We start from the raw sequence: 27,911 nt of genomic DNA on the forward strand, positions 1-27,911 counted from the left end.
CCCCCCGGGCCTCCTTTCACCCGGGCCAACGGACCTTACATCCCGACTTCTTCGATGGATTGGGGCGACGTTTTGTCTCTGGCTACTTCCTGCATGAGTGGGGACGTCGTTGGGGGTCGGGGGCCCGGATTTAAGGAGAGCCATTGGGGGGTTCTGTAGGAAGCAGGGTGTAAGGGCCGAGAAGCATCTGGTTTGTGGCTACTCGAGAGACTTCTTCCATGCACCTGCGAAGGAACCTAAGAAAACAGGGAGCAAACATAAACAGGATACAAATAAGAAGTAGGGGGCCCAAGATTGGTGTTAGCCAGGTAAAAAGGGTGGATTGCCACCAATCGGGAATTGGGGAGGTGGACTGTTGGTGTTTGCGTTGGAGTTCACGGATAATCTGGGTGCGGTCGGTTGTTGGACTTTTTGTGGTAGGGGTAAGGTGGAGGCCCAGGTAAGTTACAGAAGATACAGATAACTGAGCCTTGGCTGGGGAGACCCGATAACCGCGAGAGCCAAGGTAATTGAGGAGATCTGCGGTATGTTGTCTAGAGAGGTTAAGAGATGGGCTGCAAAGGAGGAGGTCATCTACATATTGGAGGAGTATGCTGGGGGTAAGGGAGCAGGAAGTGAGGTCCCGTGCCAGCGCCTGACCAAAGAGATGAGAGCTGTCGCAGAAGCCCTGGGGAAGAACTGTCCAGGTGAGCTGGCTGGAAGTATGAGTATCCGGATCCGTCCAGGTAAAGGCGAAGAGGAAACAGGAGTCGGAATGTAGGGGGATAATGAAGAAGGCATCCTTGAGATCCAAAACCGTAAAGTGGGTTATGGATGAGGGAATATGGGAGAGCAAGGTGTATGGGTTCGGTACTACCGGGTGGAGAGGAATTATGGCTTCATTGATTATTCGGAGGTCCTGGACCAGGCGATAATCTCCAGAGGCTTTGCGGACAGGCAGGATGGGGGTGTTGCAGGGAGAGTCAGTGGGGATAAGAAGTCCCTGATTTAGGAGTCTGGTGATAATAGGTTGTAGGCCCCTAAGGTGAGTCTCGGAGATGGGAAATTGGGGCCTTGACGGAAACTTGGAGGGGTCCTTTAGGCGGATGAGAACAGGGGAATGGTGTGTTGCTATTATGGGCTTAGAAGTATCCCAAACTTGGGGATTGATTGGGTATGGTGTGGTTGAAAAAGGAGGGCAGGAGGGAGAGGGTTCTAGAGATAGACCGAGAAGAGGAAGCAGGAGCTGGGAGGAGGGGACTTTAGGGTCAAGTCTGACCAGCTGGAGGGAGGCTCCTAAGTAAGAGAGGATATCTCGACCTAAGAGGGGAACCGGGCAGAATGGCATGATTAAAAAGGAATGAGTAAATGGCATCCCATCAAGATTACATGGGAGTAAACCAGTTTGAAATGGGGAGAAGGATTTGCCGTCAATACCCATAACCGAGATCTGGGAAGGAGAAACTGGCCCGGAATAGGTAGGCAGAACCGATTAGGTGGCCCCCGTGTCCACAAAAAATGAGATGGACTTACCCGCCCCCTGTAGCGTTACCCTGGGCTCGGCGAGGGTGACGGGGTTCTTCGAGTCCGGGTGCCGTCAGTCGTCAGCCAATCCCAGCAGTTCGAGTGGCAATGCCGCAGTGTTGGCCTGCCCCCCGCGTGGAGACGCTGAGGGAGGGCCAGTCGTAGGGCAGTCACTCTTCCAGTGGCCCGTTAGCCCGCAGCTGGGACAGGGCTTAGAAGGAGGTTGGGGATTGGGACATTGGCGAGCCCAGTGGCCTTCTTTTCCGCATTTGAAGCAGGCCCCTGGCGGGGTTGCCTTCTGCAGACCCCGTGGATGCTGGGATCCATGGGAGATGACCGGCCTTAGGGCGGCCACAAGAGCTTGGGTTTGGAGAGCCACCTTCTGGTGCATCCGAGCCTGTCGGCTGGATTCTGCCAAATCCTTACGACCATTTTAGACTTTTAAAGGCCATTTTTACCAGGTCTCGAATAGGGGTTTGAGGGCCGTCCTCTGCCCGTTTTAGTTTTTTCCGAATGTCTGGGTCTGATTGGGTAATAAAATGGGTGGCTAGGACCGCTGCCCCTGCCGGTGTGTCGGGATCCAGCCGGGTGTACAGAGTTAAGGCCTCTGTAGGGCGATTGAGAAAGATAGCTGGATTTTCGTTAGATTCTTGGGTTATCTCTTTTAGTTTTTCAAAATTGACTACCTTATGGGCAGCAGCCTGCATGCCAGCTAGGAGGCATTGAATCATGAGATCACGTTTACGGCGACCATCTTGGCCGTCCTGGTAAGTCCAGCCTGGGTCGGTGCCCGGTACAGCGGTTACGCCGACTGGCAGAGAATTATCAGTAAGGTGGACCTGATCTGCATGGTTTCGGGCAGCAGTTTGAATTCTTTCCCTTTCGTCTGGGGTTAAGGTAGAGGACAGAACCACGAAGATATCATGCCAGGTTAAATCATAAGCTTGAGAGAGATAGCGGAACTCCTTAATGTAGCGGGAAGAGTCAGCAGAGGAGGAACCCAATCGTTTTTCTATTTGAGAGACATCTTGGAGGGAGAAGGGGACGTGGACTCGGACCAGTCCTTCTGCCCCTGCTACCTCCCTCAGTGGACAGAGGAGGTTAGGATCCTAAGAATCATGCAAACGCGTGTGTGCGCTAATTGGTGAGGGGAGGGATGTGGGCAAAGGAGCTGACGGCGGTGGCGGGGGAGCAGTGGGAGGAGTGGCTTCAGGGGAAGGGGGAACCGCTTCGGGGTACGGTGGGGGAGGTGTTAAAGGGGGGGCAGCAAGAGATTCGGGGGGTCAGTTAAAGGAGTTTTCGTCGGAGGGAGTTGGACATAGTGTATACATGTCAATCCCAGTCTCCCAGTTCATCCCACCTGTCCTTACCCCCCTTGCTGTCCATATGTTTGTTCTCTACATCAGTGTCTCTATTTCTGCGTTGCAAATAAGTTCATCTGTACCATTTTTGTAGATTCCGCATATAAGCAATATTATACAGTATTTGTTTTTCTCTTTCGGACTTATTGAGTTCCACCGTTTCTTAATTCCCTTCTATCTTCTCTAACCACTCTCTCATTTTCCTTCATTGCCATTCTTCCTCTGAAAATATTTGCTGGAGTTCCATGACCTACCCTCATCTCTTGATATATACACTCAGAAGTACCTTATGTATCTACAGATTTTCATTTATCACTTGTAGGTTGCATCTGACTTTATTCCTCAAGCCCTGGCTTCTCTCCCAAGCTTTAAACCTGTACTTCTACCTGATTATTAAAGAGCCCCTTTAGGATGCCTCCTACACACTTTTAAATCAGGCTTTCCTCCTCTGTTTGCCATCTCCTCGGAAGAAACTTTCTAATGACATCACCCTCTCCCTCACTCACAAGTCCAGTTAATCCCCAAGTTTTGTCAGTTCTACCTGTGCAGCCACCTGCCTCTTCAATCCATCTTCTCCTCTATGTCCCATCGCTACTTTGTTTGAAGGCCTTGCAACTTTGGCTAATATAAGAGCCTCCTATCAGCCTCCTATCTTGTGTTTTTCAATTAAATCATTCAAATTTCTATCTAAGATGTCAAAAACTACTCATATTTATTATTCTCCTACCTTTTTTCAAATGTTCCTTATTGCCTACTGAATAATATCCAAAAGCCCAAGTGTGGCATTCACAGCCTTTCAAATTTGACTCAGTAATTTTCCTGAGCTGTCTCTGGAGCAATATCATCCTTAAATACTTTTTCAAAAAAATTTTTGTTTTGAGGTAATTGTAGATTCACAAGCAGTTGGAAGAAATTATAGAGAATTCAAATACCCTTCAACCACTTTCCTGCAATGGTAACGCTTTGCCTGACTACTGACAATATCACTACCAGGAAATTGACATTGATATGATCCACTGTCCGTATTCTGATTTCTCCAGCTTTACATGTGTTCTTATGTATATGTGTGCATGTTTAGTTCTGTGCATTTGTATCACACGTGTAGGTTTGTGTGATCATCCCCACAGTCAAGGTACAGAACATTACCTCACGGTGATTCCTGGTGCTACCCTATTATAGCCGCACTCTTCTCCCTCTAACGCCCCATCCCCAAACCCTGGCAACTATTAATCTATTCTCTATAACTTTGTCATTTCAAATGTTACGTAAATGGAATCATACAGTTTGTTACATTTTCACTTACCATAGTTCCCTAGAGATCCATCCAAGTAGCTGCATGTATCAATAGTTTGTTCATTTTCACTGCTAAGTAGTAGTCATGGCATGGAAGTATGACAGTTTCTTTAACTGTTTACCAATTAAAGGACATCTGGGTTAATTCTCGCTTGGGGCTATTGCACACAAAGCTGCTGTGCGGGCTTCCCTGGTGGCGCAGTGGTTGGGAGTCCGCCTGCCGATGCAGGGGACACGGGTTCGTGCCCCGGTCTGGGAAGATCCCACATGCCGCGGAGCGACTGGGCCCGTGAGCCATGGCCGCTGAGCCTGTGCGTCCGGAGCCTGTGCTCCGCGACGGGAGAGGCCACAGCAGTGAGAGGCCCACGTACCGCAAAAAAAAAAAAAAAAAAAAAAATCTGCTGTGCACATTGATTATATAGGTTTTTGTGTAAACATAAGTTGTAATTTCTCTAAGCAAATGCTCAAGATGTAATTACTAGGGTATATGGTAATGCTGTACATAGTTTTTCAAGAGACTGTCAAACTCCGTTTCTATACCATTTTACACTCCCACCAGCAATGTTTGTGCCAATTTCTCTACATCTCTGCCAGCATTTAGTGTTATCACTATATTTAATTTTAGTTCTTTTGAAAGGTATAGAGTGATAGCTCATTGTGGTTTTAATTTGCATTTATCTAGTAGCTAATGATGCTGAGTTTTTTTCATGTGCTTATTTACCATCTGCATACCCTCTTTCATGAAATGTCTCTTCATGCCTTTGTTCATTTTCTAATTAGATAGTTTGCATTTTTACTCATTTTTACTGTTGACTTTTGAGATTCTTTATATACAATGGATAATGGTCCTTTGTCAGATGTGTGGTTTGCAAATATTTTCTCCCAGTCTGTAGTTTGACTTTTCCTGCTTTTCTCACGGTTTTTCACAGAGTAAAAATTTTCAATTTTGATGAAACCCGGTTTATCAATTTTTTTTTCTTTTGTAGACTGCATATTTGGTGGCAAGTCTAAGAACTCTTCACCTAGCACTAAGTTCTAAAGATTTTCTCCTATATTTTTTCTAAATGTTTTATAGTTTTACATTTTACATCTAAGTCCATTATTCATTTTTAGTTGATTTTTGAAGAAAGTGTGAGGTTTAGGTTGAGGTTCACTTTTTTTGCCTATGAATGCCAGTTATTTCAGCACCATTTATTGAAAAAGCAATTCTTCCTATGTTAAATGTCTTTTGCACCTTTGACAAAAATAATAAGGAACGTTTGTTTGCTCATGCCCTTCCATTGCCCCATACTTAGTCATATTCTCAAGTCACATCAGACAGCTTGTCATTCCCTGAATAATCCCTATGACCTCTGTGATAGAGCCCATGTAGCTGTTCACTCTCCTGCCCTTCTCTGCCAACTTTGAGGTTTACCTCAAATATGGACTCTGTGAACCAGTCTCTCTTCCCTGTCTCTTATGCCACATTTACCATCTCTTATTTATTCCTACACAGACTTTTTTCTTCTAGTACATTGAAAACTTCTTGAGGACAAGGAAAATGTCTTAGCTTTCTTAGTATCTTTGAAACTTAGCTACTTCTAAAAAGATTTGTGGAATTAAATATTTGGGATAGTTTTATAAATGACTTTATGTGTACATGTATAAAATGTAAAAGTATCAAACATTTATACATATTCAAATAATACTTTAGTAAGGAAATATATTTTGACATTTTATTATTTGTCATGATGTCAACAGCTAGAGGTATATACCTCCCAACTATATATCCCTAGTTTCCATACGTTCTGGGCATAAGACCCCCCTACATCAATATAAAGAAATTTCTCAGACTGCATGTTGTACTTCAGCATTTGTATCTAAGGAAACACACAATGATGAAAAGCCACTAACAATCCAGGAGTTTAAATAAATTCGTGTTTTTTTATCTCAAGCTATATGTACTATAAAAACCGGTAGTAAATGCACATGTGTGGAGATTATTTTATGATGCTTGCTGTGTCCATAAATTGTCTCACGGCTTGCAATAATTCTGAGTCCTCACACATTCATGGCCCATTGATTACAAATCAATGCAATACTTTTCTCCATCAGCACATACTTGTAGCTTGGACACACAGTGCTTATACACTGAACACATTTAAAATTGTTCCAAAAACAATAGTTCAAAAACAGCCGTTGCAGGGGACACGGGTTCGTGCCCCGGTCCAGGAAGATCCCACATGCCGCGCCACCAGGGAAGCCCGAACCATTATTTTTTTAATGATTCATTAGAAATACAGATTCTATTTTAAAACAGAATTATATTGTTATAGTCAATGTATGTTGTACATTGTATTCCTTTTTTTTTCTATTCAAGTATAGCCAGTTTACAATGTTCTGCGAATCTCTGCTGTACAGCAAAGTGACTCAGTTATACACATGTGGACATTCTTTTTTTTTATATTCTTTTCCATTATGGTTTATCACATGATATTGAATATAGTTCCCTGTACTATACAGTAGGACCTTATTGTTTATTCATTCTATATATAATAGTTTACATTGTATTCCTTTCTTAGATATTATCCTACTTAATTAAATTACCCTAAACAGTGTTTTTCTACTTGATGTGACAATTTCAGACCTACAAATTCAGTGTTTGTCAGAAGGCAGTGAAGACTTGACACATGCCTATGGGTAAAAAGTATTATAAAGTGAAATTAAAAGAGCTGTGCATTTTTGGTTCTGTTTATATTAAGGCAGACTACATATTAAATCATTTGGTGAAAAGACTCAAAGAATATAATCATCTGTGTACTTCTCTAGCATTACCCACTAATTATTCATTGCATTGGAAGAAAAAAGCACTTATTTTTTTAAACAACATTATGGATGCAGTAAAGCAATTAGAACAGATATATATATATCTTCTATAATGTACAATGATTACATGTTTATAAAACCTCAGTCACTTTCAGGAAAATAGCTTTTGCATAATGAAGCACAGGGAAAAAAATCCATAAAGCAATATAAGCTTAGGAGTTCAAATGTTTGTATTTTAACCAGGAAGGCAATTAATTCCTGTCATTTATTAAAGAATTTCAGCTTGTTAAATACCTGGGAGACTCAATATTGTGTACAACTGTTATCTCCAGTCAGGGAAGGCAAAATACCAAGAAACAGCTGTTCTTTTTTTGTGTATTTGATGGATCTTTTTCAGCTGTAATTCATTAGTGTTTACTATGTATCAGGCTTTGTAATAAGGCTTATATTCATTATCTCATTTATTCCTTCTCACAATGCCAGAAGGTAAATATTATCACCATATTCGAATGAGAAAACACATTCAGATGGCCCCCAACTTAGGATGGCTCAACCTGAAACTTTTTTTACTTTACGATGGTGCAAAAGAGATATACATTCAGTAGAAACCATACTACAAGTTTTGAATTTTGCTCTTTTCCCAGGTAGGATACTCTTTCCTGATGCTGAGCCACAGCTCCCAGTCAGCCACGCAATCACGAGAGTAAACAGCCAATACGCTTACAACCACTTGGTACCCAGACAACCATTCTGTTTTTCACTTTCAGTACAGTATTCGATAAATTACATGAGACATTCTGAGCACGTTTAAGGTAGTTAGGCTAAGCTATGATGTTTGGTGGGTTAGGTATATTAAATGCATTTTCGGCTACAGTATTTTCAATTTACCATAGGTTTATCAGGATGTAACCCCATTGTAAATGGAGGAAGAACTGGAGTTGACAACAGATTTATATAAATATGAATCATTGATACTGATATGTTTCTTAGAAAGTTACATCTTTAGCACTAATTTATATGATTCACAGAGTTCTTAAACTAGACTTTTCCAAAGGCCTAATGCTTAGAATTATTCCATTTTTCTTCACACACACTAACACTTCGAGGGCCCTTTCGTCTACTTTCTCTGTAAAATAGGAGATAAGTTCATCTGCTGAACGTGTTGTGGGGAGGAAAATGGAGGATAATTTAGACCGTTCAAAATAACCACTGTAGAGAAAAGGAAAGGAGCTTACTCTGAAGTCCTGGGAAGATAAGCGTTCAGGAGACAAGAGTGGTTCACGGAGTCCATGTTGAGCATCCCTTTGCGATGAAAGATGAATTACATTGGTAGGCTTTTGAAATTTTTAAGGCAGCCCTTAAAATCCTTTACTATCCAGGGGAACTCAATAAATTAAATGGAATAATTTGAATAAGCTTTCCTAGAAATTTAAAAGGTAATCTCCTGTCTGGAATGGGAGCAGCATTCTGGAAGAGTCGGTAGCCAGGAGATGTCGCACGAAGCAGGGTAGACTGGATTAGCATATTATATTGTATCTCATTCCCTTGATTGAATTATTATTTACTTGATAAGTAAATCATTGTTCTGAGCAGCTAACAGATTGATATTGAATGGAATTTCATTGATAAATTGATGGGTTCGTAAATGGTAGGCAAATGCAGTACGATGGGCTAGAAATTGCATCCATACACAGTAAGCAGGCCTCACAGTGGATTCCAAGGCCTTTCCTCTCAATTTGTTTCCTCTGATTCTTTTTTGCATATATAGAGAACGCTTCTGTCTCTCTTGTAGTTTAGCTGTAAAAAGCAAGCATGTTTGTATCATCATATGAAACTCCTCCAAATGTGTTATAAGGAGTTTCCTTGGCAACCATGTTGGATCTATACACAGCTCTCCCCTCCTTTGATGTATAACTAATTTCTTGATAGTACTACACTTTTAAAGCTGCTTTACCACTGCAGGCACCCAGTGGTAATGCCTGTGACTTATTTCTTGGATATTATAAAACACAGTTGAACACCTCTCTTTTTTAAAAATAGTTACATGACTAGTAAGTGAAAAAGAGAAAAACACAAAACTATACACACAACATAATTACAGCTCAGATTCTTAAAAAGTAATTATATATAGAAAACAAAAAACACATCAAAATGATTATCTCCTAATGGTAGAAATAGAAATTTTTCCTTTCTTTTTTATTCCTTTTTTGTTTCATCCCCATATTTTATTTAATGAGCATATATTTTCATAACTAAAAATTAAACAATTTTAAATAAAGTAACCATAGAGCGACTGCTTCACATGTAGAAGGAAATACTGTACTACATTAAATTAACACACGGAAATCATGGAGATTGGTCTGCTTTCCTCATTAGCCTTCAACAAAGACAGACAGTGTTCAAGGTCCCATGTTGCACAATAAATCCAAGGACAGTTGAAAGGTGAAAGGTATTTAAATTTATTCCTAGAGAATGATTTACAGTCTTATTAAATTTGGGATAGACAATTTTTAATGGAATCAGAGTAAATTCTAAGCTTCTTAGAGAAATACTGTCGTTAAACTCCTTTATGTTAGCAGAACCTTTAGCTCTTCAGAATTAGAGTTAGAAATGAAAGATTCTAACATTAACCTATCCACTCCAAGGTACAAGATATCAGTGTGCAAATATTTTTGTTAAAAGCAGTATTTTTTAAAAGATGCATTTAAGCGTATCTGATTTTTATTCTCTCCCTTTTTAGGTAGTATATGATGAAGTCACAGAGCTCCAAGGACATGTCTTAATGCTTATTGTAAAGAGCAAAACCACCTTTGTAGGAGCAATTAATATCCAACTCTGTAGTGTCCCACTCAAGGAAGAAAAATGGTATCCACTAGGAAACAGTATAATTTAAGCATTGCTATGAACATACGCATTCATTACTCGTGTTTCTTTCACTTTGGGGCCTCTCTATCACAAGATCAGGACATTTTTGTTATCAAAGATAGCATGGTGGGGACTTCCCTGGTGGCGCAGTGGTTAAGAATCCACCTGCCAATGCAGGGGACACGGGTTTGATCCGTGGTCCGGGAAGATCCCACATGCCGCGGAGCAACTAAACCCACGCGCCACAGTTACTGAAGCCCGCGCGTCTGGAGCCTGTTCTCCGCAAAGAGAAGCCACCGCAATGAGAAACCCACACACCGCGACGAAGAGTAGCCCCCGCTTGCAGCAACTAGAGAAAGCCCTCTCGCAGCAACGAAGACCCAGCGCAGCCAAAAATAAATTAATTAAAAAAAAAAAAAGGTAGCATGCTGGTGTACTAAGGACACAAAGAAAATAAATCAGAATCAGTCTTTTATAGTTAGTTATTCTCTACCTGTGTTTCATTGTTTTCTTAAAACCTTTTTTCCAATTGATTGTGTAAAATTCAATGTATAAAATTAAAAAAGGACATTTAATGGGTCTTTTAAATCAAACATGCGTTCACGTTTTATGTGCCTACAGTTAAAAGCAATACTTTAAATGTATTTTCCAAAAAAAGACAAGCAATAAATAAATCTTATCAATTACTTCAAGACCTAAGTATATCTGTAACAAATTTTTAAAATTTGAATTAAATATATATACCTACATATCCACTTAAAATCTTATTTATTGAGGGGATTAGTAAGCTCTAGAAGAATGCTGTATTAATTTCTCTCAGAAGAAACAAAAATAAATGCCTGAAATTCTTAAATCCAATTTTTGGAAGAAACTTTGTAGTTTTTCACCCTCTTCAGCACCAATCACTTCATCATCACTGGATTTCACCCAGAGGCATTATCACATTTTAAACTTCATTATCCGCTAATTCAAAGATCTCAAACTCTGCAACTCTTCCCTCTGATCAAAACCTATTCTCTGCACAACAAAAAGTTTTCTTACTTCTGAACCTACTTTCATATTCATCATGACCAGAGTAAACAATCCTGCAGATTTCCACCTGCAAAGTAGGTATGACTCAAGGCACGATGCCACATTCTTTAAGAGAATCAAATTGTTTTTTAAAAATTTCTTCCAATTAAATTACTAAAACCCTTGCTTTACTCAGTGTTTTCCTGTGTGTCGATAAAAAAGTAATTTAAGCTCTTTTTATATGGTCATCTGCATAACCATGTAAACATATAAAAGACTGTACACTTATTCATTGAAAATATTTGAGTGCCTGGTATGGGTTGATGTAGTCTCGTTTCAAACACATGATCATGTGAGTCAAGTAAGCCATAATGCTCTGGGCAATGGTTCTGTGTTTCAGGTCCACTCACTCTCCCTCTTCTAACAGATAGTGATTCCACACCCTTCTTTCTGCTGAAACCTCATCACCCTCTACTGTAATCCTCACTCTCATATGATGACTTTGTTTCCTACTTCACTTGGAAATTGGAATCAGTGAAAAGAAAACCTCTACATATTCCACTAGCACATCTACCTGCCCAGCAGATTCTATGTTCCTCCTTCCTACTTATTATCGTGGAAGAATGACCAAGCTTCTACCCAAAACCAATCTCTCAACTTGTACATTTGATCCCAGCCCCTCTCACCTACTCGCAAACATTACTGAAACTCTCCTCTATTCAAAAGCATCATTTCTTTATTCGCTACTGGATAATTCACTTCGGCATACAACCATGATGTTACATGGTTACATGATGGTACAACCATCATAAAAAACTTCTTGGCACCTCCATCTCCCTTCCAAATACTCATCCAATTGGCCTGATCTTCTTTATAGCAAAACTCTTCAAAATTGTTGTCCCTAATCTCTGCCTCCAGTTTCTCTCCTCTCATTTTCTCTCAGACCATTCCAAGCAGGTGTTTGTCCCAAACACTTCAACAAAACTGTTTTTGTCAAGGTCCCTTCTGACCTCCACATAGCTAAATCCAAAGGTCAATTTCCAGCCCTGATCTGGGCTTACCTATCAGCAGTATTTGACACAATAACTCTCTTTCTCAACACTCTTCATTTGGCTTCCAGAACACAACACCCTTTTGTGCTTTCCTTCTATATAACATCAGTCCCTCCTTCTCAGTCTTCTGTGAAGGAGGATCCCCTTTTCCACAGTCTCCAGTGTTGGAGTGTCCAGGACTTACTCCTTGGTCCTCTTCTCCATCAGCTTTCACTCCTTAGTGACCTCATCTATTCTGATGGCTTTAAATATCATCTGTATGCTGAGTATTCCCAGTTTCCCAGTTTTATAACTTCAGCCCAAGGAGTGGCCAAAATAGTGGAGTAGGTAGACTCTGAACTCAACTCCTCTCACAGGCACACCAAAATTATAACCACATACAGAGCAACTATTAATGAGAACAATCTGAAGACTTGCAGAAAATATCTACAACTAGAGATATAAAGAAGGAATCACAATGAGATGAATAGGAGGAATGGACACACAGTATAGTCAACACCCACACCCATGGGTAGGTGACCCACAAGTGGGAGGATAATCACAGTTGTAGACATTCCCTCCAAAGATCAAAGAGTCTGAGCCCCACATCAAGCTCCCCAGACCAGGGGCCCTGCACTGGGAAGATGAGTCCCCCAAAACATCTGACTTTGAAGGCCAGCAGGACTTGTATTCAGGAGAATTGGAGGGCTGTAGGAAAGAGACTTTGCTCTTAAAGGGCCCACACAAACTCTCACATGCCCTGAGACCTAGAGCTGAAGTAGTGATTTGAAAGGATCCCAGGTCAGACCTACCAGTTGATCTTGGAGAGCCTCCTGGAAAGGCAAGCTATAACTGGAACTCATCCTGGGGACATAGATGCTGGTGGCAGCCTTTGAGAGTTTGTACTATCACAAGGACACTGGTGCAGGCGAGAGCCATTTTGGAATACTTCCTCTAGCTTATTAGCACCAGGACCTGGGTCCACCCACCAGCAGCTGGCAGCCACTGCACTAGGCAGAGCTGGCACCAACCAGGCTGGGGGCTAGTCATGCCCACAAAAACTCTCACCGTAGGTGGCCCCACAACAACAGAAGGGCCCATTTAGCCCTCACAGGGGACACTCCTAGAGTATATAGCTCTGGTGATAGAGGGGAGTGTGCTTCTGGACCCAATAGGATGTCTCCTACATAAGGCCACTTTTCCAAGACCAGGAAATATATCTGACTTACCGAATCTGTAGAAATAAAACAGAGTCAGACAAAGTGAGGTGGCAGAGGAGTATTTCTGAAATGAGGGAACAAGATAAAACCTTAGAAGAAGAGCCAAGTGAACCAGAGATAAGCAATCAACCCAATAAAGAGTTCAAGGTAATGATTATAAACAACTCAAGTGAAGAATGGATGAACACAGTAAGAATTTCAACAAAGAGTTAGAAAATGTAAAAAACTAAACAGAACTGAAGAATACAATAATTGAAACAAAAAATACACTAGGAGGAATCAACAGTAGATTACATGATACAGAGGCACGAATCAATGAACTGGAAGACAGAGTAGTGGAACTCAATCAATGTGGTACAGCACATTAACAAACTGAGGAATAAACATCATATGATCATCTCAGTAGATGTGGAAAAAGCTTTTGACACAATTCAACATCCATTTATGATAAAAAACGTTCAACAAAGTGGGTATAGAGGAAACATACCTCAACATAATAAAGACCATATATGACAAGCCCACAGCCAACATTACAGTAAAAGCTGAAAGCATTTTTTCTAAGATCAGGAACAAGACAAGGATGCCCATTCTCACCATTTTATTCAACATAATATTGGAAGTCCTAGCCACAACTAATTATAAAAGACAAAGAAATAAAAGGAATCCAAATTGGAAAGAAAGAAGTAAAACTGTGACTGTTTGCAGTTAAGATGATACTGTATATTGAAAATCCTAAAGATACCATCAAAAAACTATTAGATGGATTCTCTAAAGTTGCAGGATACAAAATTAACATAGAGATCTGTTGCATTTCTATACACTAACAATGAACTATCAGAAAGAGAAATTAAGAAGACAATCCCATTTACAATTGCATCAAAATAATAAAATACCAAGGAATAAATCTTACCAAGGATGTAAAAGACTTGTACTCAGAAAACAATATGATATTGATGAAAGAAAGTGAAGATGACACAAACAAATGGAAAAATATATTGTGCTCATGGATTGGAAGATTTAATATTGTTAAAATAACCATATTACCCAAAGCAATCTACAGATTCAATGCAATTCCTATCAAAATACCAATGGCATTTTTCACAGAAGTAGAATAAATAATTTGAAAACTTGTTTGGAAACATAAAAGACCTTGAGTAGCCAAAATAATCTTGAGAAAAAAGAACAAAGCTGGAGGTATCGTGCTCTACAAAGCTACAGTAATCAAAATAGTATGGTAGTAGTGACTCAAAAAAACAAACAAAAAAACCCCCCACATCAATCAATGGAACAGAATAGAGAGCCCTGAAATGAACCCACACTTATACGGGCAATTAATCTACAATGAAGGAGGCAAGAACATACAATGGGGAAAAGACAGCCTCTTCAATAAGTGGTGTTGGGAAAACTGGATAGCCACATGCAAAAGAATCAAGCTGGACTACTTTCTCATACCATGTACAAGAATAAACTCAAAATTAAAGACTTAGTGTAAGACCTAAAACCATAAATATCCTAGAAGAAAACATAGGTAGTATGCTCTTTGACATTGGTCTTAGGCTTATTGTTTTGAATCTGTCTCCTGAGGCAAGGGAAACAAAAGCAAAAGTAAACAAATGGGACTACATCAAATTAAAAAGTTTTTCACAGTGAAGGAACTATCAACAGAACAAAAAGGCCACCTACTGAATGGGAGAAGATATTTGTAAATGATATATCTGATAAGGGGTTAAAATCCAAAATATACAAAGAACACATACAACTCAACATCAAAAAATCAAAAAACCCATTTAAAAAATGGTCAGAAGAACTTTAAGACATTTTTCCCATTTAAAAAATGGTCAGAAGAACTTTTTTAAAGACGTTTTTCCCAAGAAGACAAACAGATAGGCAAAAGACACATGAAAAGATGCTCAACATCACTAATCATCAGGGAAATTCAAATTAAAACCACAAAGGGGTATCACCTCACACGTGTCAGAACAGTTGCTATCAAAAAGACAACAAATAATAAGTGTGGGCAAGGATGTGGAAAAAGGGAACCTTCGTAGACTGTTGGTGGGAATGTAAATTGGTGCAGTCACTATGGAAAACAGTATGGAGGTTCCTCAAAAAATTAAAAATAGAACTATACAATCCATCAATTCCACTTCTGGGTATTTTCCAGAGAAAACAAAAACACTAATTAGAAAAGATATATGCACCCCATGTTTATTTCAGCATTATTTACAATAATCAAGATACAGAAATAACCTAGGTGCCCAATCAGAGAATGAATAAAGAAGATGTGGTGTATACCTACAACGGAATATGACTCAGTCTAAAAAAATAACGAAATCTTGCCATTTGCAACAACATGGATGGACCTGGAGGGTATTATACTAAGTGAAATAAGTCAGACAGAGAAAGACAAATACCATACCGTGTGATTTTCACTTACATGTGGAATCTAACAAAGAAAATGAACAAACAAACGTAACAAAACAGAACAAACTCATAAAAACAGAGCAAATAGGCAGTTACCAGAGGGGAGGAAGTTGTGGGAAGAATGAGAGAGGTGAGGGAGATTAAAAGGTACAAACTTCCAGTCACAAAATAGATGACTCACGGGTATGAAATGTACAGCATGAGGAATATAGTCAATTATAATACCTCTGTATAGTAACAGACGATAACTAAACATATCATGGTGATCATTTTGTAATGTATAGAAATATCGATCGAATCACTATGTTGTGCACTTGGAACTAACGTAGAGATCTAGATCAATTACACCTCAATTTGCAAAAAGTATGTAGACACTAAAAGGAAATACATCAAAATGTTAACAATGGTTATCTCTGTGGGTTGGGGATTACGGGTGATTGTTAATTTTCATACTTCTATGTACTTCTAGTTGTCTACAATGAACATGTTTTGCTTGTAAAATTAGAAAGAAAACAATACCATTAAAATAAATATCATTTAAAAATAATAACTCCAGCCCAGAACCCCTCCCAAATTCTAGAGCTCCATATCCAACTACCTACACAGCATTCCCCTCGAATATCTATTATCTCAAACTCAGCATGTTTAAAACTAGACTCCTGATCAGTTTTAAATAGCAAAAAACTTGAAGTCATTCTTGATACCCACTTCCTTGCTCTTTCTCTGAGTATAATTCAGCCCATAAGAAACTCCTGTAGCTCTGCCTTCAAAACTTTTACCAAATCCAACCACTTACCACTCTCCATCTGCTTCCTCTCTGGTTCAAGGTACTCCTATTAAATTTGTCCCAAATTACTACAATTGCCTTCTCCTTGTTTCTGTTTACCCTGCCCCCCATACTGTCTATTCTCAACACAGAAATTGGAGTGATCTTGTCTCTCTTCAGCTCAAAACGCTGCAGGGGCTTCTACTCTCAGAGTAAAAGTGCAAATCTTTAAAATAACCTAAAAAGCCCGATGTGATCTGGCCTCCCATCAGCCATCTCTCTGATTTTAACTCCCATTATATCCTCCTATACTCAAAACACTCAAGAAACAGTGGCCTCCTTTCCATTCCCTGAACATTCATTCCAGGCATGCTTCTTCCCTGAAATATTTATCAGACAGCTCCTTCTGTCCAAAATGTGCTTTTGTTCCATACATCCACTTGCCTATTCTCTCACCTCTTTCAAGTCTTGGTCAAATGTTTCCATCTCTGACAGGCCTGCCTGGACCACTCTGTGTCATATTGTAGCCTGCCCTGTCCCCAGACACATGCCAGATCCTTCCCACTCTGCTCTACTTTTTTTTCTTATATACTTATCACCTTTGAACATTCTATATGGTTTACTGATTTCTTTTGCTTATTATTTATGTTTAGTATTCTTTCACTAAAACACAAGGCTCTAAAGAAGTTTTGTTCACTGACAGTACAGCATTGGATCCAGGCAAGAGGAGTCCTTGCCCTGGTGCCCTCTCCTTGGAGAATCCTACTTCCTCCAGCTGTGACTCAGCCACACCCAAAAGCCTCATTCTAGACCACATTCTAGGTACGCATGACCCCTGAATTCCCTGCCTGAACAGCGTTTGCAGGCCTTCTAAGGGTTCGCTGACCTGAAGTCAGACACCACCACCGGGGAGAGCAATGCCTAGGCTCCAGTGGTGGCCGAGGGCAGGCTGCTTGCAGTGTATATGCATGCAGCTCAAATGTGTCAGCTGGCATGTCCACAAGCGTGCAGGAGGCCACTGACAGTGCAGGAAGGGCCCAGGGGTGGGAAGAAAAGGCAGGGCATATAGAGCGCTCCAGGAGAGGAGACAGCCCTCTTTAGGTCACCATAATCCAACGTGGCTCTCCAAGACATCCAAGAATTCTCAATTAAAAGCTGTCCTTCCAGGTGTTTATGAAGGAGAACAAATCATATTGTATTTAATGGCTTCTTAGCTTCATTTATAGCTTTTAAATTTAGGCAGATGGTATGTAGGTGTTATGGACTGAACTGTGTCCTCCAAATTTATAAGTCCTAACCACCTGTAACCTCAAAATGTGACTTTATTTGGAAATAGGGTCACTGTAGATGTAGTTAGTTAAGATGAGGTTACACTAGAGTGGGCTCCTAATCCAATATGACTGGTGTCCTTATGAAAGGAGGAAATTTGGACACAGACCCGAACCTAGAGGGAACACCATATGAAAACATGACATAGAGATTGAAGTGATACATCTATAAGCCAAGGAACACCAGCAAACTACCCAAAGCTAGGAGAGATGAATGGAACAGATTGTCAGAAGGAACTAACCCCTTAATTTCAGACTTTTAGCCTCCAGAACTGTGAGGCAAAAGAATTTCTGTTGTTTAAGTCACCCAGTTTGTGGTACTTTGTTTCGGTAGCCCTACCAAACTAATTTAACACTGAATCTTCATTTGTTTTGTTGTTCCAGCCCTGACAAATATCTGGTATGTAGTAGATGCTCAATAAGCCTTTATAAATTAATGCTTGAACAAATGATTGAATGACACACCGGTGAACAAGAAAAACAAGGCTCCTAGTCTTAACTCTCATTCATATCATGTTTTACAGCTCTTTTACCCTTTTTATATCTATACTTTAGTTGCTTTTTATAAGAAGTCTAATAAGATGGGGAAAGGGGAGATTATTACAGTTTTACAGAGTAGTAACATTCATTATGCTGTCTCCTAGCAGCATAAACTTTCCACTCAGATGAGTTCTTGAATGGAATGTATACACACACATCCGGGGAGGAGGGGAGATTTTTAAGTTAAGCAGATGTGAGAGACTGGAAGCATTGGACAGTTGGTCACCCCGTCAATCCCTGCCCCTCCATTCTCATCTTCAAAATCCCTGAGAAACTTCCACAGAAAATTAAGACATCTCAAAAAGCACAGGCTAAAAGAAACTGAGGATCACAGATATGATGTGGCTACTGCTATCAAACAATTAAGGGGTTGTGGTGACAGACTCATTTCTAGCAAATATGGTTGAAGGTCAGGACTTGATTCCCAGAGGAAATGGATTATTGAAGAGCTACCACTATTGACACATTATCAAGGCCCAAAGTGAAGATTTAATAGCACATGAGAGAAATTCTAGTGATTAAAGCAATTGCCCAGCAACTTTAACTCTCATATTGTAACACGTGTCACAAAAAAGATATATTTTATTTCTTAGCATAGGATCCTGTATGCTGTCAATATATTTTAGATAAACCAATTAAACCTAACTAATGCTTCTTCTTCTAAAAAAATGTTGGGGCAAGCACAGCATTAACACAGAAGTTTCAGCAGACCAAGAGACACTGCTTAGACCTTAGGCTTTGGTAAGAATGGGCCAGGTGGATTTAACCCTGGTTATAATGACTTAGATTGCACCAACTGACTGTTTTTTATCACTTAAAGGGATGTAACGTTAAACCTTAGGCATTAATGAGTACAGACCTCGTAAGGTTTAGTCCTTAGAACAAATTAGACTATAAGAAAAAGATAACCCTTTTAAAATTTTCTTAAATAAGCTTTTTAAGCATTAGGTGATAAAAAAAAAAATCGGCTGCTTTTTTTAATGGATTTCTCAGCTACATCTCAAAACAACTAGGCCAGAAATCTGGAACAGGGGCTGAATTCAAAGTGTGCTACAAGCTGTAGTAAAGTTAAAGCTTAAACTTAACTCCAGAGACACGTATGCTTGCCTGCTATCAACTTTCTCAAACTGTGTGCATGTGTGTGCGTGTGTGTGTGTGTGCATGTTCATGTGTGTGTGTGTGCATGTTCGTGTGTGTGTGTGTGTGTGTGTTATTTTGAAGTGACCTTAGGGTTAACAGCAGTGGAGGAAACCAGACCAAACTTGAATTCGTGTGTCATGTCCACAGCCTTCAGTTACAGAAACAACACAGTCTCAAGGAGGCTCTGCATTTGAAAATTAAAGAAACTAATCATTAGAGTTTGGAGGTTTGAACCATACCCCCACTCATAGAAGGGATGTGGATTTTATTAATATTTAAATCAAAAAGAATGGGGATTCTTTTTATAAAGAGAATATGCCCTCTTCCTAGGCTGAGGTCAAAATATAACTGACTGAGATTATTAAATGCCCCAAAACTGGGAAAGCAATTTAAAGGTCTGTGCCCATCAGCCTCTGGCTCTGAAATTCTGATTTACCCCAGGAATCAAGAAGGAACTGGAATTTCTTACCATCAGAACAAAAGTAGTAGAAGAAGGAAAATAAAATTAAAGACGTCAAACAGAGTAGTAATGAGAATGATATTTCCTTGAAAGAAATGTTGGGATCTTACAACATAAGCTGGGCAGATATGAAGGGGAAATGAGATGTTAAGAGCCGGGAGAAAGAACTACAAAGTTAAAAAGGTGATGGACTTAAATCCAGTTTCTTTTGAAAAAGGTAACAGAAAAGGGCAATACATTTCAGTTGTTACTAGTTCAGAAGGGAGGACGGGTACCTAAAAAAATCAATCAGATAAAAAGAGTAAAGGCCTTGGAGAGCAGATATAATGACATCCTGGAGAGAACTAAAATTAGAAAAATTTTAAAAGATCCCTCATAAAGCAGCAGCATTTTGTAAGAACAACTGGGAAACCATCCCTTAAAAACTGAGACAGAGTGATTAAGTGATTAAGAAAATCTGGTCATATTTGAGAGGGAAACCCAGGAAAACAGGTGTAAAAGACTCCAAAAATTATTATGTTAACTTTCAAAGGAACAGAAGTATGGCCAAGGGGGTCTAGGGAAACATATTTCGAAAATCTCTGGAACTGGTACTCTAAGGGAAAATGAAACAAAGAGAGGACTTACTGAAGGGAAATCAGACAGGATGGTTACAGGTCAAGACTTGGTATGGAGCAAACGTTGGTCTGAAAGGAATATTATCTTTGAGGTGGGACTAACCTACTCGAGAGGATCAAGATGGTCAAGGCTTGTTTGAACAAGGGATGTGGAACAAACATAGAATTCACCGACTTCATCTTTCTCAAGACAAAACTTTGAGAGTAGAAAGAAAAACAAATGCCTGGGCCAGAGATCAAAGGGAAAGGAAAAGTAAAAAAGGCACTCAGGTCCAGGAAACAATGTTGTCCTCTGTGAGCTATGGAAGTAAAGAGACCAAAAGATGAAGCTGAATAAAAAGTCAGAAATACAGCTCAAATGACCTGAAAAGAATATGGAAACAATAAGAGGGAAAAAAATACCAAAGCCCAACTTCATGTCATCGGAAAAAAAGACTTTAACTGAAGAAAATACTATTCAAGACTTGGGAAGTTTTAAAAGTGAGATATGAAAGTGTTTTGAAGATCAGATGGCAAAAATATTAATTATCGCTAGACTCTAACTGTTCACATATGTCAACGGCAACTTCAGGTAAGGAATATGCTGCCAGTGATCCTTCAAGTAAAACAAATGAAGTGATGGGGGCGAAAAATATTCCCTAGGACACAGGTGCCAACTGGAAGAGCTCTCACTGATCAAGGCTGGACCAAGTTGGGAAAGGAGCATTAGATTATAATTCAAAGTATAAAATAGTTATCCATAAACCCATACTGATATAAATGACTGATTAAATAAATAAATGGGGGGGGTGAGGTTTGAATCTACCACGTAGAAGAATTCCAAACAATTTATATAGACACTCTGCCTTCTAGAAGGTAAAACGTAACAACCAACTCTTTAAGTGTGGGCTGCACACAGTGACTCTTCCTCCCAAAGAATATGGCATGAAAAGCAGGGAAAACAGAACTTTACAGAGGAGAAACTTGATAAACTCTACTTCAATCAGGTAATAAACGTCCATATCAACAGTGAAAAGTCATGTTGATAGAATGCACCTTTGATAAGATTTATGAACGTGGCACTTTACCTCTGAGGTCTTCCTTCCAAAAACTTGTAGCCTTGGTCTAATCATGAGAAAAGCATTATTCAAACCCAACTGACAGACATTCTACAAATACATGACTAGTTCTCAAAACCATCAAGTTCATCACAAACAAGGAATGTGTGAGAAACTGTCACAACCTAGAGCAGCCTCGGGAAATATGACTAGTAAGTGTAATGTGAATCGTAGATGGGACCCAGGAACAGAAAAGTGACATTAGGTAAAAGGTAAGGAAATGTGAATAAAGTATGGACTTCAGTTAATAATAATGTAGCAATATTGGTTCATTCATTGTAATAAAAGTATTATACTAATTGAATATGTTAATAATATTGGTGGAAAATGACATCAGCAAAAATGATGGAGTAGGAAACTCCAAAGGTCGATCCCTCCACAAAAAAACAGCAAATAAACTGGTAAACACTATCATTCAACATTTAAGTCTAATATCCATTTGAGCTAATTTTTGTATATTGTGTAACTTAATCAACTTTTTTTTTCCTGATTGCCTTGGGTCAGTAACTGTTTTTCTGTCATTTACTATAGACCTTAGGCAACACAATGTTTCTAAGCCTGTTACATTAACAATAAAATGTAAGATTGCTGCAAGGATTTAGGTTATTTTCTATTTGTTTATTTATTTGTTTATTTATTTATTTATTTAGGCTCTGCCGTGCAGCTTGCTGGATCTTAGCTCCTCGACCCGGTCGGGCCCTCAGCAGTGAAAGTGGGGAGTCCTAACCACTGGACTTCCAGGGAATTCCCTAATTTCTGTTTAATATCAGGCACATGTTAGGCACTGCTAATATTGCAGAGATGGAACTCTCATATTAGAAAAGGGACTGTTCTGGGAGAAGAATAGGAATAGTGACTGAAAGTGTGAAAGTTAAATTGTATACAGATGGGAAGTAGAAAGAGGGCACTAGTCCCTGAAAATATGCAGATTTTTAAGGAATTTAACACCAACTCCCACCACTACCACCATCACCACCACGTGCTCAGCTGGTGTGTAAGAATGCAAGACACGGAGAAGACCAATCTCTCATAAGCTCAAATTCCACTTTAATCTACCCCTTGGATGTTTTAAATGAAAATTTCTAGTGGCTGGTAAAAAAAGCTTAACTCTGAATACTACAGAGGGCTCAAACTTCATGGCCTAAGAATCCAGAATGCATCATAAGAATGTTTTCTTTGCTGGTACAAATATTTCCAGAGGGTTATTACTTCGAAAGAAATGTAATTCAACAAAGGCTTATGCACTATCCAAAGATATGGACTTTTAATAACTCCTGAAAAACGGAATCCAGGTCATATATTCTCCCAATAAAATGTTCATTGTTCAAGCCCATCAGGGCTTCACTAAATGTAAGCGATTCCATTTTCTGGATCCTAATCCACAACATGAGCTTTTTGCCACTGTGGCTCCCAAATAACCCCTGAAATTTGCATAAAGGTTTTGAGTGGAACCCCTCGAGGCACTATCTAGGGTGCATGTGTCTGCATCCCTCAAAAACACCATACACGCCCCCCTACCCAAAATTAAAATAAATACCTCCTTTATACAGCTACAGGGAGTTTCTCCACTCTTCTTTCCAAAAATAGGGCAATTTTATGCCTCAGCAATCAGCATCAGTGGCCTCCCGTGGTCACCATCCCCCAAACAAAAGTCAGGGTAAGTCTAGATTGCACTCTGCATGTTTTCTATTTGAGGCTCTAAACAACCAGAAGCAGAAAAAAAGTAAAGGTCAAAATTAACAACATAACAAAACTTTCCTGTCACTAATCACTACAAGGTAATGAGAGTAACAAAAGGAAGAGTCCAGGTTTATGTTAATGCCTTCCAGCCAAAGACCACCAGAAACACACACAGTAGGTCGATTCTTCATTGCAATGAGGGAGACACACAAATGAAGAACCATGGGGTGTCTCAGTGAAGGGGTGTTGGAAAGGACTTACTGTTGGATTCAGGCTTGTGTCAGATGATTTGGGAGAGGGTTCAAGGAAGTAGGTGAAGAATCCGACAGTCATTCATGTTTCCTGGGGACTGTCTGGCACTTTTGTGTTTGGACAATATTCATGCTTTTGTCAGATGCTCTGTCATGATTACAGACTGGTTCTGTTTTTCTCTTTATCCATTGTGGTCACAGAGTGGCCTTGTCGGGTGCTGATGTGAAACTGTTCAGGTTTGGCAGACGAACACCATGGCCTGACTGTGAGTGTCAGGCCAGCTCTTAGCAACACCAAGGCCTCCCTGAGAGCACAAAGTCACCTCCTAGCTGTCACTTTAATCAGTTGTATGGAAACATAAACCAAGGAATGTAACCTAATCTAGGAGATCATGGATGGCTTCCCTGAGGAACTGACATTGTTGAAAGATCTTCTGTTACCACAGCCCAGGGGTTCATTTTAGCTGTCTCTTATGTTTTCTTCTGCTCCTCAACACTATTATTTTTCTACAAGTGAATTAGGAATATTTAAAAAAAGATAGATTTTGTCTTCACAGTTAGCTGAGTTTGAGTGGTACCTGAAGAAAAATGAGAAAAGGAAATACAACCTTTTTCCTTCCTTATTTCAAATCTTATTAGTATAAATGAGAAATAAGTTTTTCCTGCTGTAAGAATTAATGAACTCTTTTGCAAAATTCATGTGATCAAAGTCTTTAAACCTCATGAAATTCCAGATCTTCAAAAGGCTTTAGGGGTTTAGAGAAGGTTAAATCCTTGGGTTAATGGGTTGAACATCCCACCTGCTATTAGGTTGAACATAGATATTATAAATAAAATCCTTCTGAAATGGGTCACACTTAAAAAAAAAAACTTATAGGGATCCTACTGATCTAACAAGAACTTGGGAAACTGGTAAGCATACAACCATGTAAGGACAGTCGGCTGATGGGGTGGTGGTTACTTCAGTGCTGCAAACAACCCTTCGTTTACCTATGTATCGTTCTGGTGAAGCAGTTCCAACCACCAATGGCAGGCTGCTGCCTTGAATTCCCCGGGGTCTCATCAATGACAACAAAAGCCCAGAAGCAGCTGCTCTATGGGAGCTTGAGGAAGAAACTGGCTATAAGGGTGATGCTGCTGAATGTTCTCCACCTGTACGTATGGATCCAGGTTTGTCAAATTGTACCACACACATCGTGACAGTAACTATCAATGGAGATGATGCTGAACACGTAAGCCCTAAGCCAAAGCCAGGAGATGGGGATTTTGCAGAAGTAATTTCCTTACCAAAGAATGACCTGCTGAAGAGACGTGATGCTCTGGTAGCTGGTGAACATCTGACAGTGGACACCAAAGTCTATTCCTACCCTCTGGTACTGAAACATGCAAACATGAAGCCTTTTTTTTTTTTTTTTTTTTTCATGAAGCCTTTTGAAGGGCCCTTCCTGAAGTTTTAAGGGCAAAGGACAGTGGCCACGTTTTTGTAAACAGAACCACCAGACCTCCTTCACTAAGAGTTTGTATTCAGCTTAGTTTTAATGTAGATTTGAAATTAGCTTTTTCATAAAATAAAAGCAATATAAGTAAATTAATAAGTAAAGATCCTCCTGTAATCTGGCAAAATAGAAGCAGGCCTCTGAGAACTGGCTGTGTGTCCCTCCCGGGGAGACTGTGCCCTAATCTTAAATCCAGAGAGCCCGTGAATGAGGATCTGAATGACTATGCACTGAGTAATCTGGGACATCTGACTCCTTATGGGTTGGATATTTGAATTCCCAGTGGCATTCTTATTTTAAATATTTAGTTCTGAGGCTAAACCATGATAATAGTAAAACATAGTAGATGTGATTTTTTTGTATATTTTTTCGGCCATCAACTGATAATGCATTAGTAAACACCTCAAACAAAGAATCATTTTTGTTATTTTAGTTATAAATTCAGATTTAATTTCAACAAATACCTATGAGGCCCCCCTAATTTGTCAAAAATTGTACTGGTGATTTCATCTCACTACCATGCAACAATGTGGTAGAACAAGTATTAGTATGCCTGGATTTTTGAAAAACAGTTAATAATGAACCATATTCTTCTACATATGACATTTAGTAAAGCAAAGTCCTGCTGATGGTGAGAAGCCCAGCATATGAAACAGCACAGGAATCTCATCTCTGACCAAGAGGCAACCTTCAATGTGCATTTGGTGCAGATTCAGAAACACGGAAAATTCATTCAGAGATCCAAGCATGTAAGTCCCCATAGTAGATCTTTTTTATAGATACGGAGTCTGGAGGCAGTTTGAATGCAAATCAAAATCATATGCACTCATAAGAATGTCTGTATAATTACAGGGTAACCAATCCAGTGCACAGCATCTGAGAACTAGTCTGAGAATGCAGGGGCTAATTGCTCTCCAGGATTCAAAAGGGCACCAAGCACCTGGGAATCTAATTCCTTCCTACTACAGTATGCGGTAGTGGGTGTCTAGAAATTAAAACACTCCTAGATTTCATATTTCTTTTATACTGCCAAATACTTGCCAACCTATCTTATACAATCAGACATATTTTAGCATCTTGTAAATTCTACTAATTAAACATGAAGCAAGTTGAAAGAGCAGCCTCAGCAACAGAGGGGCAGGAGAAATTGGCTGACGAGAATGCCATACTGTCGGGACCCTCTGAAGTTTCTGTTTTGTTTCCACTGTTCTGTTTTGCATATTTAAAAGTGCACTGGCTCAATATCTCAAAATAATTATTTTGCTTTATGTTAGAGAAAAAGGGGAAAGATACGGACACCCATTCTGGCTGTTTTATTGCGATGTACAGCTAACACCATGTCCGGCACCATTAGTTGCTATCTGACATACCAAACATAGATAAACAGGGAAGCAGGCTCAAGACTCTCACCCATTTTGGAAAACAGAGGAACACGACGGTAACCTGCAAAAAGAATCACATTTGATGAGAACAATAAAAATAAATTCATCAACAGTGGCCCCAGCAGTGCTCCTGAGAAATAATACAGTAAGCACATATAAAAGCTAGGACTACGTAGTTATATTCCATCCCATATATTAATTTTCCCCCAAAGTAAAATATTTGACGTTTCTATCCCGACTTCCTACTAAACACCACACAGCTCACACTTCTCCTCCCTCAAAGTGCAGCGTCTCCAAAATTAGCCACCACCCTTCTGCTTCAGAAAGACTGTTTCCTAGGTATATCTCAGATGGTGGTAGAAAAGTAAAAATAAGGATAGAATTGGGAGCACAGTGTAAGTCACCCCTGAAAGGTAACTGCAAGGCAGCCCTGGAAAGACTCAAGAAAAGAGAGCCTTGGGCTCCCAGTACCTCCTCAGGTGGGAAGAAGGACTCACTGCTTCTCCCTTCTGTGCAGTTCCCATCCTTCATTCCTTCACGGTAGTCATGCCTACTCTTAACTGAAACAAGAGAGCTATGTCCATGTAGAGAAATTCTCATACAAGCCAAGTTTGTCTAATTAGTCTTCCTAGAAATCCCACTCCCCAACCCCACCTTCTGTATCAGAACACATTTCTGTAATTCCACTGAGAGAAAATATGTGTCAATACATAAATTTTCCTTTACATCTTACTGTCATGGAGAGCTATTTGGTATATAAAAGCGTGTCTTTGGAAAACTCCAATTATATATAAACATTAGCACAATCATCTTACTTTTAGGAATATTACCTTTGTTCATGCATAGAACTGGTAGAGTATATTGCCCAAGAAATTCATTTCCAGCTATTAAACCTTGATTTTCAACAACAAAACGTATCAATGCCAATTCTGGCACCTGAATAATAAATGTGAATGTTTCATTCCATCTTGGACTAAAAGCTGAAATATAAAGAAAGAGATACAACCAAAAAAAATCAAACACCATCCCTAGAGAAAAATGCATAATATCTGTTCTCTAAAATTCTTATTTTCAACACTTTTAATAGTAATAATAAAAGCTTGGGGTTTAAAGCACTTAAATTTTTAATGCACCCAATGACAAAGGAATAATAATGACAATAATAACACTTATTAGGTGTCTACAATTTCTGGGCAATATTCTAAAAACTTTAAGCAGATAATCTCATTTAATCCTCACAAAAACCCTATCAGGGTTATTTCTATGCACATTTACAGATGAGAAAACTGAGCCACAAAGATGTTATATAAGCTCTGAAGGGTTTCACATAAATAGCCATTAAGTGCTCGGGCAGGGAGTCAAACAAATGGAGTCTGATTTCAGAATGGAAACGTTTCACTATTATACAATATGACTGTTGTGTTCCAGCATTTTATTAACAAAGAAACTGAGACATGAGGAAGTTAAATAACATCATTTTTCTATATCAGGTCCTATTATGAGAAGAGCTCTATAGACAGTTGTTGGAATGAGAGCTCACTAATGTTTGCTCTCAAGTCAGCTCCTGATCCTTCTTTTGACTAACTGCTCATTTTAAAATCCAAAGTCAAGGAGGAGCTTCAAGATGGCAGAAGAGTAAGA

At 39.5% G+C, this 27,911-nt stretch overlaps 2 protein-coding genes and 1 pseudogene across 2 annotated transcripts in view; 2 read left to right on the forward strand and 1 right to left on the reverse strand.

The window, feature by feature from the left end:
* Positions 1-10,045, forward strand: part of PIK3C2G (phosphatidylinositol-4-phosphate 3-kinase catalytic subunit type 2 gamma) — a 394,030-nt gene extending 383,985 nt beyond the window's left edge. Inside the window, exon 34 of the mRNA XM_029205345.1 lies at positions 9,703-10,045. Coding sequence (XP_029061178.1) covers positions 9,703-9,855 — 153 coding nt within the window. The 3' untranslated portion in view covers positions 9,856-10,045. The remainder of the gene's footprint in view (positions 1-9,702) is intronic.
* A 14,210-nt stretch (positions 10,046-24,255) lies between these two features.
* LOC114885454 lies at positions 24,256-24,849 on the forward strand (annotated as a pseudogene).
* A 1,396-nt stretch (positions 24,850-26,245) lies between these two features.
* PLCZ1 (phospholipase C zeta 1) overlaps positions 26,246-27,911 on the reverse strand; it is a 41,677-nt gene continuing 40,011 nt past the window's right edge. The window contains exons 8-9 of the mRNA XM_029206193.1: positions 27,101-27,250; positions 26,246-26,331 (exon numbers count right to left, since the gene is read on the reverse strand). Of these exons, the coding sequence (XP_029062026.1) occupies positions 26,246-26,331; positions 27,101-27,250 (236 nt within the window). The remainder of the gene's footprint in view (positions 26,332-27,100; positions 27,251-27,911) is intronic.

The sequence above is a fragment of the Monodon monoceros genome, unplaced genomic scaffold (assembly GCF_005190385.1).
Source record: "Monodon monoceros isolate NGI ecotype Baffin Bay Population unplaced genomic scaffold, NGI_Narwhal_1 Super_Scaffold_6, whole genome shotgun sequence".
NCBI lineage: Eukaryota > Metazoa > Chordata > Mammalia > Artiodactyla > Monodontidae > Monodon > Monodon monoceros.